This window comes from Enoplosus armatus, chromosome 8 (assembly GCF_043641665.1).
Source record: "Enoplosus armatus isolate fEnoArm2 chromosome 8, fEnoArm2.hap1, whole genome shotgun sequence".
NCBI lineage: Eukaryota > Metazoa > Chordata > Actinopteri > Centrarchiformes > Enoplosidae > Enoplosus > Enoplosus armatus.
Window position 1 is genome coordinate 20,426,864 of NC_092187.1, and position 13,402 is coordinate 20,440,265.

The 13,402-nt window shown below is 43.9% G+C and overlaps 1 protein-coding gene across 1 annotated transcript in view; it reads right to left on the reverse strand.

Moving 5' to 3' along the window:
• LOC139288499 (membrane-associated guanylate kinase, WW and PDZ domain-containing protein 3) overlaps window positions 1-12,528 on the reverse strand; it is a 35,224-nt gene extending 22,696 nt beyond the window's left edge. The window contains exons 1-3 of the mRNA XM_070909804.1: window positions 12,446-12,528; window positions 2,866-3,155; window positions 794-910 (exon numbers count right to left, since the gene is read on the reverse strand). Coding sequence (XP_070765905.1) covers window positions 794-910; window positions 2,866-3,155; window positions 12,446-12,528 — 490 coding nt within the window. The remainder of the gene's footprint in view (window positions 1-793; window positions 911-2,865; window positions 3,156-12,445) is intronic.
• Window positions 12,529-13,402: the final 874 nt, after the last annotated feature.

Below are 13,402 nucleotides of genomic sequence, written 5' to 3' on the forward strand. Positions count from 1 at the left end.
ATTACATCAAAAACACAGAAGTCCCTCAGAAAAACACTGCAAGGCTGCTATATCCTCTTGCCTTTTCCAGTGACGTCATATTATAGAGGATTAAGATAGCAACAGATGTACTACAACTAGCTGCCTTTGGCTGCCATTGTGCTTGATTTTATTCATAAGCATCAAAATAAAATGGCTTGTAAAGACTACGGGCCTCTTTTCCAGGGGATCACGCAAACACTGCACTAATAAAAAGAACCTGTCAAACACAACGTCCACCACATTTAATACCAGCTTACCACCACCCAAACAAAGTAATAGCCAGGAGGGAGACTGCCACTGAGGATAAACCCAGTGTTGTGACAATACAGACTGTTGCTATGGAAATGTCCAAACTGATTGCACCTGTGTCACTTTCTGTGTCACTCAAACTTGATTTAAGACATTTTAGTCTCTTCTTTAGTGTTCCTTCATTATTTCATTGAATCACCCCAGTTCTTCTTGCATATATTAACACGAGGAAGTGTGGAACAGTTCTGCAGGTTTAAACGCCAATTAACACCAAGATATTCACATGGCGGCAACCATGAGATGTGTTATCAAAGAATTAATGAGGTCAGCAACTTAAAAGAAGTATGCCTGGAAGGATGAATCTTATGAGCACGGTGAAAATAAGCGTAATATTCGACTTAAGCATGACTTAAGTGGTGGACGTTGTGTTTGACAGACAAAATATCTGCACAGGAGGCTTAAAGGACAAAGAAATATAAAGACAAGGTATATAGAGAGGCACAGTATATTGAAGGTTACTTACAAGGTACAGCGCGGAGGTAGAGGTTCTCTCGGATGACCTGCTGGAGTTGGCTGTCCACTGAGCCGGGTGTGAAGCACTTACTCAGATACAACCTGAGATCCTTGCACAATGTGGAGCCTGAGGGAAGGGCAAAGATACAAGTATGGCAGGGAGAGAAGGAAGCAGGGAGAGAGAGAGAGAGAGAGAGAGAGAGAGAGAGAGAGAGAGAGAGAGAGAGAGAGACATTAAAAAAATCAGCCCGGTAAGCACAAACACTCGGATGATGTATCTTTACTCTAAGATTTGTTTGTAGCCCATCAAATAGAGGCATTTATTCAAAGTACTAATCTTTACTGCTGCCAGGCTTGATTTAACGCTATCATTTTGCAAGCTAGACTTTCACATTCACACCCACCAATCTCTCTATATCACTTCACATAGATCCTGAGAATAAAATGTGTTTCCCCGAGTCCCTCATGCATACATAACAACCTACTGAGGTTAATTGCTCCAGACACAACAGTTGAGTTTGTCACCAGGGGAGGCAGAGTTGACTACCTGGGCTCAGTTGCTTCTCTCTGATCTCTTAATATCATCTCAAGTGCTTTACGGCCTCTGATGACAAGCCACTTGCTGTTATGGATTGGCTGAGAGCATCTCCAGATTGTCACTCTGACAGACGACCACTCTGCCGGTGCTTCCCCTGCAGGCTGCTGCCCACCTATCTACCCCCCCGTTACCCCCACCCCCCCCACCGTCTGGTACAGTGGTTCCACCCAGTAGCAGACTGAATTTGCTGTGCGCTATTAAAAAACGTCACAGTGGTATAACTTTATTAGTGTAGGCAGCCAACTGCACGTACATATGACTGGCCCTATATGGCTGCTGCCTGTAAAGGGAAATTAATCCAGCCAGCTGCCTTTTCTCCATCATTTTATGAAAACAGCTGCTATTTTCTAGTCTGTTGAAGAGGAAAATTCAGACCTCAACATCAGCTCTCTGAAACTGAGTTAGCTCTTGTGCATTGTGCAAACATGTCACATATGAGCTACCATTAAAGCAAGTCAATGAGATGTCAAGGTTAATGGCGATACAAAGACTACTAGGGCTATGCTGCCAGGAGCCACTGAAGGAAACTTTAAATTTGATGGACAGATCCTATCACTACTCCTTGCTTTTGCCCACAGAGCACCAGTATTAGTGCTAAAACCTTTAAACTGACTGCCTCTGGGGAATGTAGCCTGGTGTCCTGTATTTGAGGGCTGGAGCAGAGGGAGTTGTAGTAGTAGTAGGAGTCGGAGGAGGTGTGGTACAGCAGCCTGTCGCATCAGCTCATCCATCACTGTCCACACTACACACAGTCAAGCTGCCCAGGGAGGGCTAGGCAGACTTCGGAAATGATAATGGATCTACCAACAGCAGAGGGGCCGGGAGCAAAGGTCCCCATTTACAACCCTGCGGCCAAATCAGCTATCAATCTAACCAGCAAGGCCATCGGGAGCCACAATCAGGTGACACCTCGGTGACATATTGCTCTGTTCAGAGCCAACAAAGACATCCGTTACCCCAGCCCCCAGTTCTAAACTTCAAGGCCCCTTGCAGGTGACAGACAACTATATCGCCACGCTCCTGTCATGTGTCATGAGCAATTTTGACCTCCTTCCCGCATATTGACCGATCGCCTTGACACACCCGGACTAATTGATGCATGCAAATCAGCATCAGTGTGCTACACACTGCAGATTTGGCTTGTGGGAGTCAGAGAGGAGGGTTATTTAGCAAGATTGTTATGGATAACAGCTTGTACGGCGGTGTAACAGATTGTTTGGGTGTACTCTGATGAAGTAAGTGCAATGGTGTGCAACATAAACAGCAACAAGTTAAAGTGTCTGCAGTGTTCGGGAGAGAATTAAAGACTGAATGCATTATTATGGGCGGTGTGTAATACATAAACGCCATTAGCAGAAAGAGAGGCCTTGCAGTCTGTTATGTTCACACCTTTCCTCGACTGTGTGGTCATTATTTACACATCTAACAAAACAACGAGCTGTAGAGTAATTTATAGAGGGGTGAGTTATCGTGCTGAGTCATACCTGGTGACACAGTTTTGATGCGGATAGGATGGGGGCAGGAGTTGAGGACACCACGGACATCTCCTAATGTCATCCCTAATACTGGTGTTCCCCCAATCTCTAGGATGATATCACCCACTGTGAGTCCACCCCCCGGAGCCGACGTGACAAAAGGAAACTCTCCATAATCTGCTCCTCCACCAATGGCGATCCCCAGCTCCCCCGACGAGCCTAGCAAGGGGACGAAGCTGTCCTGCACCTTGGAGCGCCAGTGCAGCTTCTTCACCGCTGTCTTAGACATGGCAAACGAGCTGGAGAGGAAAGGAAACAGAATTGGAGGGTGAGCAGAAGGTGTGAGACAGTAAAACAAAGAGGGGGGGGGGAAGTGTCAATTACATAACAAGCTAGGGAAAGATGTGTGACTTCAGGCAGGAGGTTGTTTTTTTATTTAACCTTTGTCAGTTGTCGAAGTCTGAGGTCTGGGGAGTTGAAGTGTTTCACATCAGAATGCGTAAAAGTCATGAATAATTCCAGCTTCAAAGGTTAGGATATTTTCTCTGAGAGCACAGCAGCCTGAATGTCAGGAATAACGCAACATAGGAACTGTGTCTTTGTTTTATGCAAACATACCACAGCACAGTACATGACCGTCCAACCAAAAGAAACGGAGAGACATGTCCCTCATGTTCGCTGCGCTTGCTGCAGGCTGACGTTGTGTTTTCATGTAAACACACAACATAGGCGTTAGTGCACATTCCAGCACATCCTCAGTCACATGGGAAGATCTAGTTTGCATTTGATGAAGGTGCGGGTCAATGAATGCACATACGCTTTGACAGGCAAACTAAGAACCTGTAGCTGCAGTCGAACACTGGAGTACTCAGAATCATTTCTGTATCTACAGTGGTGCATGATGCTTTCACACATATAAAGATTTTTCTGGACACTGAATAATTGCCTTGTTTGTTTGCCTTCTTTATTCTCAAGACAGATTCTCCTATTGTCGGCTCAGCCACAGTGTGTTATGGCATGTTTTGTGTACTAGTTGCAGCTAAGGTGACAAGTCTTACGGCAAAGCTGTATTGAAAATAACGTGTTTTGCTGTTTCCTGGGGAGCAGCTGTGTATGTGGGGGGGGGGGGGGCTGAGGATGTAGCTGACATGGTGAAGATTTGTTTGAGTCGAAAGTGACTTGACAGCTGTGTCCGGAGAGAGCGGACTACGTTCCTCTGACATTGTCAGAGCAGCACTGTCACCTTGATACACAGGACAACAGAGATACACAAGGTAAGGTAACAGAGTCCAAAAGACAAACGTGACATGGATTTTATATCAGAGAAAGCTCGTTATCAAAGGAATAGTTTGACAGAGAAAATCGATACCACTCTCATGTCTGTCCAATAAATATGAAGCTGGAGCCAGGAGACTGTTAGCTTAGCTTAGCATACAGGTTGGAAACAGGGGGCTCTGGCTTGTTTGTTTTTCTTTAAACCAATAACAATCGTCTTGGGGGCCGCTAATCCCAGGATGCAGCGACAGCCATCCTGCTATCTGGTGTTACCATTTTGGTAGAAGGGGAGGAGAATGCTGAGTGAAATAGTCGGCCAATGGCAGACTTAAGCGGCTGTGTGACCTGTGACCCTCAGCTGGGTGGGGATGACACACCCCGGGGCTTCCCTGAGTGCAGCACCAGGCCCAGCCCCAGCAGGGGCACCCTGGGTCCTTTGGTCCAGCAGGCCGCATAAGGCTGCTTTAAGGACTGAGAGAAGGACAGGATATAACTAATCCTTTCCACTTGAGTGATCATTCGACAGGCAGATCTGACAGAGATCCTCTTCTTCCATCCTCTCTCCTTCTGTTCGGCCAAACGAGGGGGCCTCTGGTGGTTTTTTCATATACAGAGGCAGACAAATGTGGTAGAGGAAGGCAGGGAGTAGAGAGAGATTAGAAGATAGAAAGCAGAAATAGGTTGAGAATGAAATGCTATGACACACAGATGGATTGTATGTGTTTTTTTGTCTCGCAATCTGAGAGTAATGGGAGAAAAAAGGGAAGTACAGAAGTCAGATGGAGATCGAGAGGCACCACACAGCCTGAGGTTGGCAAAGGACTCACTTGTCTGACCTTGCACGACTTCAGCACAGGCGACATGAGTCAGAGTTTGGGAAACGGTTGAGCTGGTTGCCACAACATGGAGAACCCAAAAAGCACACAACTTGCAATTCAGTCTTGGTTGAAAGCCAACTGCTGTCACTGTTGTTCTAGCACATTTGAATAAAATACGATCAAACAAGTAGCACTGTTTGCGCCTGCATGTTTCAACCTGAAATTATGCTTATCACTTCATCCTTGCCAAACAGTGCCCCCAGTCCCTCTCTCTCTCTACCCCACTGTGAAACCTTCTGCAGCAACATTGTCGGCATGCTTCCCCAAAGCCAGCTAGCCGTCCACCCACACAGAACAACACAGCAATGCAATTTGCATTAAGCGTGTCGTGAGAAGAGAATAAAAACAAAAGCATCAACTTTGTCCATCTAATCACACACAATATATTCCCATGTGCATCAATCCTGAATAATAAATCTATAAGCCGTTGGTCTCTTTATGCTTTATCTAAAGATTTCTCCGAATTTCTCAGCAGTTGGCAGCAATGATTAAAACGCTAAAAATAAAACTGATAGGTCTGGGGTATTATCCTGTCCTGCTGGGCCAACACAGTCACATTGTGTGTCAACATTATACGCATGGAGGCAGAGAGTGTCGCCACACGCTGTAGCTGTTGTCTTGACCTCCCGCGTCTGATGGGGGTTTAATGAGCCACAGCCTGTCAGGTCCGCTGAAGCCTGGACCCGTCCCGCCGCAGACACACCCTGACACTGCTCTGCTCTCGCTCTGCTGCTGGTGTTGATGCTACAAACTGGCCCTGCACACTCATCTTACTGTGTTCACTTAAAACACAGTGCTAGGTTGCCATCAAGACTGGGGAGGGATGTACTGCTTGTGACAAAGTGATCTCATCGTATTAGACGGTTGTGTAATTCAGGGGATTATATTAAGTAATCAGTAATCAGGAGTTTGCGATTAATACACTTTCCAATGTAATGTTACCTTGTGTCTAAACACGCTGGATTTGCTTTAAGAACAATTTAAGCTGTCATACTGCACTTCTTTATTTCAAATTGGCAATATGTGACAGTAAACTGATGAGAAGGTAAAATGATGACTTGTTCTTCACCCGCTCTCACTGTTTCAGTTTGAAACAAGACTAAGAGCTCTGTGAGGCTGTATGGTAGTCAGCGTGCCAACATCCTCACAATGCTGATGTTTAGCAGGTATAACGTCTACCATGTTCACCATCGTAGTTTAGCATGCTAGCATTAGCTAATTATCAATAAAAAGACAAGCTGATGGGAGTGTCATTAGTTTTCCGAGATATTGGACAAATTAAATTTTTGACCTGATGATGGCGCTAGATGAAAAGTCAGAGTCAGTACAATTAATCCTGAGGGGGACATGAATGTCTGTACTAAATGCCATTGCAATCTATCCCATAGTTGTTGAGATATTTCACTAAAAACCATGTCAACCTCAAGGTGGCGCCAGAGGAAAAGTCAGGGGATCACGAAAGACAGTAGGATTCATCGTCTGGGAACCATGAATGTCTGAACATCATTTCATTGAAATCCATCACGCAGCTGTTGAGATATTTCAGTCTGGACCAAAGTGGTGGACCGAGCGACATTGCCATCACTAGAGCTGTCGCTACCATGGCACAAAAAAAAGCATACATATTACTCAAAATGAATTATATAGAGCCATAAATAGAAGTGTTAGATATAGAGGACGCCATATATGAATCCAAGGATATCTAACCCTATAAAAAGACTGCTCAATTGAGATTTCTGACCTTAAGGTCAGGAAAGAGCTGACCAATACATATCCTGTTTCACTGACTTCCTCTCCACCAGCAACTTGCTCAGGATCTCTGCAGCTTTGCAACCCTCGGCCGTCCAGTGTAACTTCAAACCACAGCAATCTGTCAATGGCAAAACACACATCCTCTTGACTTCGAGGCTATTCTTAGAGGTTGTTGTTTGTTCACCAGATTTGTTTAAATCAGAAAGCAGAAGCAAATGCTCAAGGCTATTATGACTCGGTGTATAGTATTAACAGCTGCGCCACACCGTGTTTTCTGTTTGAAATGTGCCTTTTAGCCCTGAACTGCATAAATACTCATGCTTGTATTATCAACATTCATTGTTTTTTGTTAATGTCCACTAAAAGAGAGACAAACTGCAACTCAAGCTTCATTTTAACAAACTTAACGTCCCAACTGCTGCACAGTAATAATACCTCATGGTGCAGCAGTGATGATGCTAAAATTTCAGGTCCTATGCTATTAACTTCTTCCCAGCGATTAGTCTAAAAAAAACTGGGGCCATTTTACCCCTGGCAGGTCGTAGTCATGAGCGAAACATCTTTATTACAGGACAAATTAACTCAGCAGTTATTTCAGGTTGGATCTCGAGGGTGTTCATTTATTAAAGTTACAGAGATGAGCTTTGCCATGGAGCTCAATAATTCAAAGTCGACTTGAAGCAACGAATCAAGGACGTGAGGGAATAGCATTTGACATTGGGGTGGAGAACATCTTGAAAGACCTTCAGGGGGAAAGAAGGGTGTAAGCAAAACACATCAATTAAGACGAGTGAGTAATTTAATTGCTCGGTAAAAAGTAGCTCTGGCTTAGCTAAGAAAACAACAACACCTCGTCTTGACAGATTTATCCAGCAGGGTGAAGTCCAGGGTGCACACACACACACACACACACAAACACACATCTGTTCGCCACGACTTTCACCTTCATATTGGCAGCTCAACACCTATTCTATACCCCCCCCCCCCCCCCCGTATCGATAACGTTAGTGAGGCTTTACGGTGAGAGCAGTGACTGTCAGCTCGTGTGATTCTCCCCATGTTCCTGATGTCTATCTAGATGCCGGCCCTCATCCCCATCAAAGCCGTCTCTCAGCTGGTAGATCGCTCTCTTGACATAATCGGCTTTGACCACAGCAGAGTTTGTAAAACTTCTGCAAAGACGAGAAACTTTTAACACAATCAGCTTCTGCCGTGAGATGTTGCTCTGATTTATCTCAGTCTGACTGTCTACTGCTAAATGTTCATGTCACTGAACAGCTTTTCTGCACTACATGAGCAGAAGAGTCGGTTTACGCTCATAAAAGCTTCTGTTGGTTTGACTTGGTGGAGCCATGCTCGCTCTGTTGTCCACATTCTGTTTCCGCTCTAAATGAGGTCTACGATAATGAAATTAGCCTGTTCAATTAGCTCAGCTAGAATGCTCTATGAATTTATGTAAGCATACTTGGTATTTTGTGCATGCTCACTGAAAGTTCGAGGCAGGGAATAGTTGTCTTTCCTAAATGTGAATTTTGGAGAATATTGATGGACTGACTGTGCGTTTTGTCAGCTAGAATGTGACCAGAATGCCTACCGGCTCCATTTGTTGGTCTCTCTGCAAGCCCTCGCTGCAAATAAACAACTGGGAAGACTCGAGGTTCTTCAGAAGTCTGCATAAGCCAGACCAGAGTCAGCATGACTGAGGGTTACATAACAAAGTTATTACTCACCACGTGCACGGCTACTTCACAGCCAAAGGTAAACTTTAAGTGAGCCAGTGTGAATAACGCTCGAGTTGAAACTATTCATTTTGTTCATTGATGATTAGTTGATCCACAGAAAATTCACAGCCAGAAATCATTTAGGTTATTAAGTGATGAAAATCAACACCTTATTTTCTGGTTCAAATTTGTCAATTGTGAGGATTTTCTGCTCTTTAACCAGGGCTGCAACTATTGATTATTTTCATTATTGATTATTCTGCTGATTATTTTTTCAATTATCAATTATTATCTCAGAACTCTCACTGTTTATCAGTTTATAGACTTAACAATTACTTGATTATTAAATAAAAAAGAAGTCTAAATAACTCAAATAAATAGTCTATCTTGAGTTAAAGACTTTTAAATTTTCATTGACTGATTATTGGTGAAATCTTTATGAACACATTATTTGATAGGAAAGCATTATACTAGGGCTGCAACTAACAACTATTTTCATTACTGATTAATTGGCTTGTTTTGTCTGACCAACAGTCCAAACCCTGAAGATATATCTCGTTTACTATCACAACATCAAGACAAAGAAAACCAGAAACTTCTCACAACTGAGCAGCTGTACCCAGTGAAAACATTTTTGCTTGAAAAATTACTTCAACGATTAATCAAAATAGTTGATGATTTATTTTCTATCAGTCAATTCAGCTCTACGTTAAACAACTTTTTGAATGTAGTTTATAATACATCTTAAATTTAAGCATAACACTATCAAACTTTGAAGCATTTCCAGCACTAATATTAAAAACAAAACATTGTATAATGAAAAACTTGGACTGTCTCAGTTGGCTGTGTAGTTGTAAAGGAGGTATTTTGAGCAAAATGCAGGACAGGTGAGGAAAACAAACCCTTCTCTTGACCTCATCCCACACATCCAGCACTACGCTCTTTTCTCCACTCTAACCTGTCGTGAAGCACACTGCTGCTAGTCTTACAGCATCCTCCCATGGGCGGTGCTGGAGGTCAGACAAGTGAGGCATCTTAAATAACCGGTGACCTTAAAGACCTAATAGACTGGTGGAGTCGCAGGCGGACGGAAAATGCACAAGAGCGCTCTCGCAGCTCCGACTTCACCGTCTTATCTGACATCTGTGCCGTGACCTCTCCCGCCGAACATTTACACCAAACTGTGTGAGCAACGTGGGGTGCACTAAAGCTCCCTGATGCTCACTCACTTCCAAATCTAGGGCACGGGAGTGCTCAACACAAAACAGACAGCAGTGGCAGATTTAAAAATAAAAGATTAAATGCTTGTGGGTTGAAAAACACAAAATATCTCCCTCCGTCATACACGCCGGCATTCACACGCACAGGAAACGTTTCTCTCCCTTACACACTAAATATAAACTCAAAACATGAAAAAGCTGATAAGAATACATGGAATGATAAGTACATTCAATATTCTCTGCACGCCATCAATAAATCCACAATCTATTCCAGTGTGTGATTTTCTTAAAGCTGCTCATGTGTTGACTGCATACAAAGGGACTTAGTGTAAGATTAAAACGTTGTTTTGCATTGGAGTGACACCCATGCACACAAAAACACACACACACACACCTGTGAGGCAACCACAGGCTCAGTGATGTCCCCTTTGGGGAAACGGTGTCTTTAACGTCACAGGATCAAGGTCAAGGCAGGGGGCACATCAGTGGGGCATGTTGTGTACACTCTGCTCTTCTGAGGAACACCGCTGCAACAACAGGTCCTCTCACTCAGTCTGCCAGGATGCATTACAGCCCTCGTTGCGATCATAGATGAGCTCTCTCATCAGGAAGAGACAGCAGTTTAATTAAACAAAGCAGATCAGCTTCTCAACAAAGATGATGGATAAGAGAGACAGAAATGAGGAAAGCAGGAGGAAATTAGGGAAATTAAAAAAAAAAAAAGAAAAGAGGATGATACTGAAAATAGAGCCGGCGCCAGCCTTGAAGGAAAATGGAATAAAATAGTAGAATCAACATAGAGGAGGGTGGTAACCTTATGAAAGAATGGCTGAAATCATAATAACAAAATGAATTATTCATAAGGAAATGGAGGGGAGGTTCAGTTCACTATAATGAGCATTTTTGTGAGGTCGCAGTTTGGTAACCTAAGCAGGCCTTTAGCGAGTGTATGTGTGTGTGTGTGTGTGTGTGTGTGTGGGAGAGAGAGAGAGAGAGTGTAAGAGAGATACTGCTGATTCAGTAGGGATGGGTGAAGGTGACCCTCGCTTGCTCCCGCTGCCTGTCTCACCACCTGATATTGATCCCAGTTGTCCAACTCAGATCTGACTCAAGGATACATGGATTCATTGCCTTCTTGACATTTCAAATATGGCACTGTGTAAATTGTAACTCCACACACACTATCATTGATTAGTTATTGATTCGCCACCTCAGTCAGAGTCTAACCACTTAACGGCAGCTTATCCAATACAAATTGAATCTCAATGTATATAGGCAGGGGCACGAGCGGCAGTTCCATCATGGGAATGTTGTTGTTGTTGAAATTATATATCAGACTCTACATGAACTGTGGAGAACTAAGAATAGAGCAGGCTACAACTGCAGAATCCAAATGCAGTGGCTGGGAGCAAAGGTTTGGACCACAGATGGGAGAATATGCCTGCGTAGCCCTGCCCTGTCAAGGGTAAACTGCCTTGCACACATGCACACACACACACGCACACACATGCATACTTTGTTTTCACCACACCTTAAAAAAAGCAGCATGAATATGCATGATGCCGAAGGACACAGGAGGTACATAATTAGACAATCAACAACTCCCAGATGACATGCATTACTACGACAGAGGAGAAATGCACCTCACTTCATCCTCCCCTCTCGTTAGCAGTGAGAGCGGAGTCATGTTCCTACGTCGACATGCATTTCCACTTACTGGCCGTTCAAACTTGGGCTGAGAACTGGAACCAAAGGAGGACAAACGCAGAATAAAAAACGAAAGTCTTCGCTGATAGTGCAAAAACAGGTGCTGGTGCTCATATGTGAGAGGAAAAAAAACAGTGTGAGGACCAGAGCAGCATGAGAGCATGTGTGGACAGTCAAACACCACATGTCTCTCCTTCTCTTCCAACGAATTAATGATTCATAATAACAGCATAACCTTAACTGCTCTCCAAACCCAGAGCAGTGCATACTATTAAGTCATCCATCACTTCAAAACAAGCTGTATCGAGAAGGGACACACCCTAAACAAACAACAACACACACTCAAACACACTCGCATACAGTCATGTTTCCATCACTTCAGAGGACATTACATTGAATTAAGCCTACATTCATTTCCTTACCCTAAAATTTAATAATTTACATTATGGGGACTTGTTTCATCCCCAAAAGGACGGCAAGTCCCCACAATGTGACTCTGTAAACTGATTTATTATGTCCCCACAACATGAGTAATACATGTGCAGAGCTGCAAGGCACTCGTGCACAATCCTACACACACACACACACACACACACACACACACACATGCATGCATGCACACACACCTGGCTGTGAACTACAGATGTACATCTTGCAAGTCTTTTTCTTAAGGCTAAAAGGGTGCAGGTGCAACAAACGCGGGCTTCTGTTCAGACAATTTCTGAAAAAGTAAAAAAAATCATATTACATCATAGGTATACAAAAAAAGGTCTCAAACTTTTAAAAGCTAATCATGAGTTCACACACGATCACCTGCTGTTAACAAAAGTAAACTTCATCTGTCAAAATGACACTCTTATCCATCAGATCTGCCACCATCATCACAAACCCACATTCTTCATTTTCTCTTACACACACTCGCTGACATGCACCCCCCCTTAAAAACGCACACACACACACACACACACACACTCTCTTACACTTGGGTTACACACAACAGATTCTCAGGTTTCTCATATTTAGGCAAAATACTGACCTGCCTTGGCGCTGACACACACACATTCTTTTCAAGCAGTTCAGCCTTTCAAAGAGGATCCGTTTGAACGCGTCTATATACATTGACCCGACTGAGGTTAAACAATAAGCCTGAATAAATACGAGTTGCTTGGTTAAAAAGCAGCAGCCTGGTGTGTGTGAGAGAGTGATAAAAAGCAGCGTGGGAATGCAGTGATGAGTATGTGGTGCCACCGTATCCCAGAGAAAGTCAGAGGCGATGTGCACGGCTGACGGGATATTTGGACAGTGATGCTCTGAGAGCTGTGGTGATCTTGTAGAGAGAGAGAGAGAGAGAGAGAGAGCGGAGGGGTACACACACACATGCACACACATGCACACACACACACACTGTAGCTACTATCGGGCAAATCTGACAGCGGCCGCTTATAAATGTGGCAGCTGCTGCACAGCTATAGGCAAAACAACGTGGAGGATGGATACATGTCATGGTCCACAACGTGCTGTTTAACTTGTGAGGAGTGCCTATTGAACAATACGTGCTGGACTTCATATGAGGACTGTCTTACCTTCATGTCCGCTTTCTCCTCGTCAAATCCTCCCTTCTAGTCTTCGTTTGGCGGATTCCTGCAGGTTAATTGATCACGGACACGTGTGCTGGTTGATTCTGTTGCAGCAGTCAACAAAAAGACAAACATCGGTAACGTCTATGTGACCGGGGAGAGGTGTCATTGAACTGCAGGCGCGGTGCAGTCAGGGCGCGGAGCGCCAATTGACGAAGATTAGATTAGATTAGATGAAGGCTGTGCTGTCCAGAAGAAAAGTGTGGCCAGGTTGATGTTCCTGCTTCCAGAAGGCACTTTTTGAGGAAAAAAACAATGAGAAAAAGGCAAACGAGAAGGTTATCTTGGGAAGTTAAGGAGCACGGAGGGGAGGGAATAAAAAGAGTTAAAAGTACCGCCCCTTATTATTCTCAGTC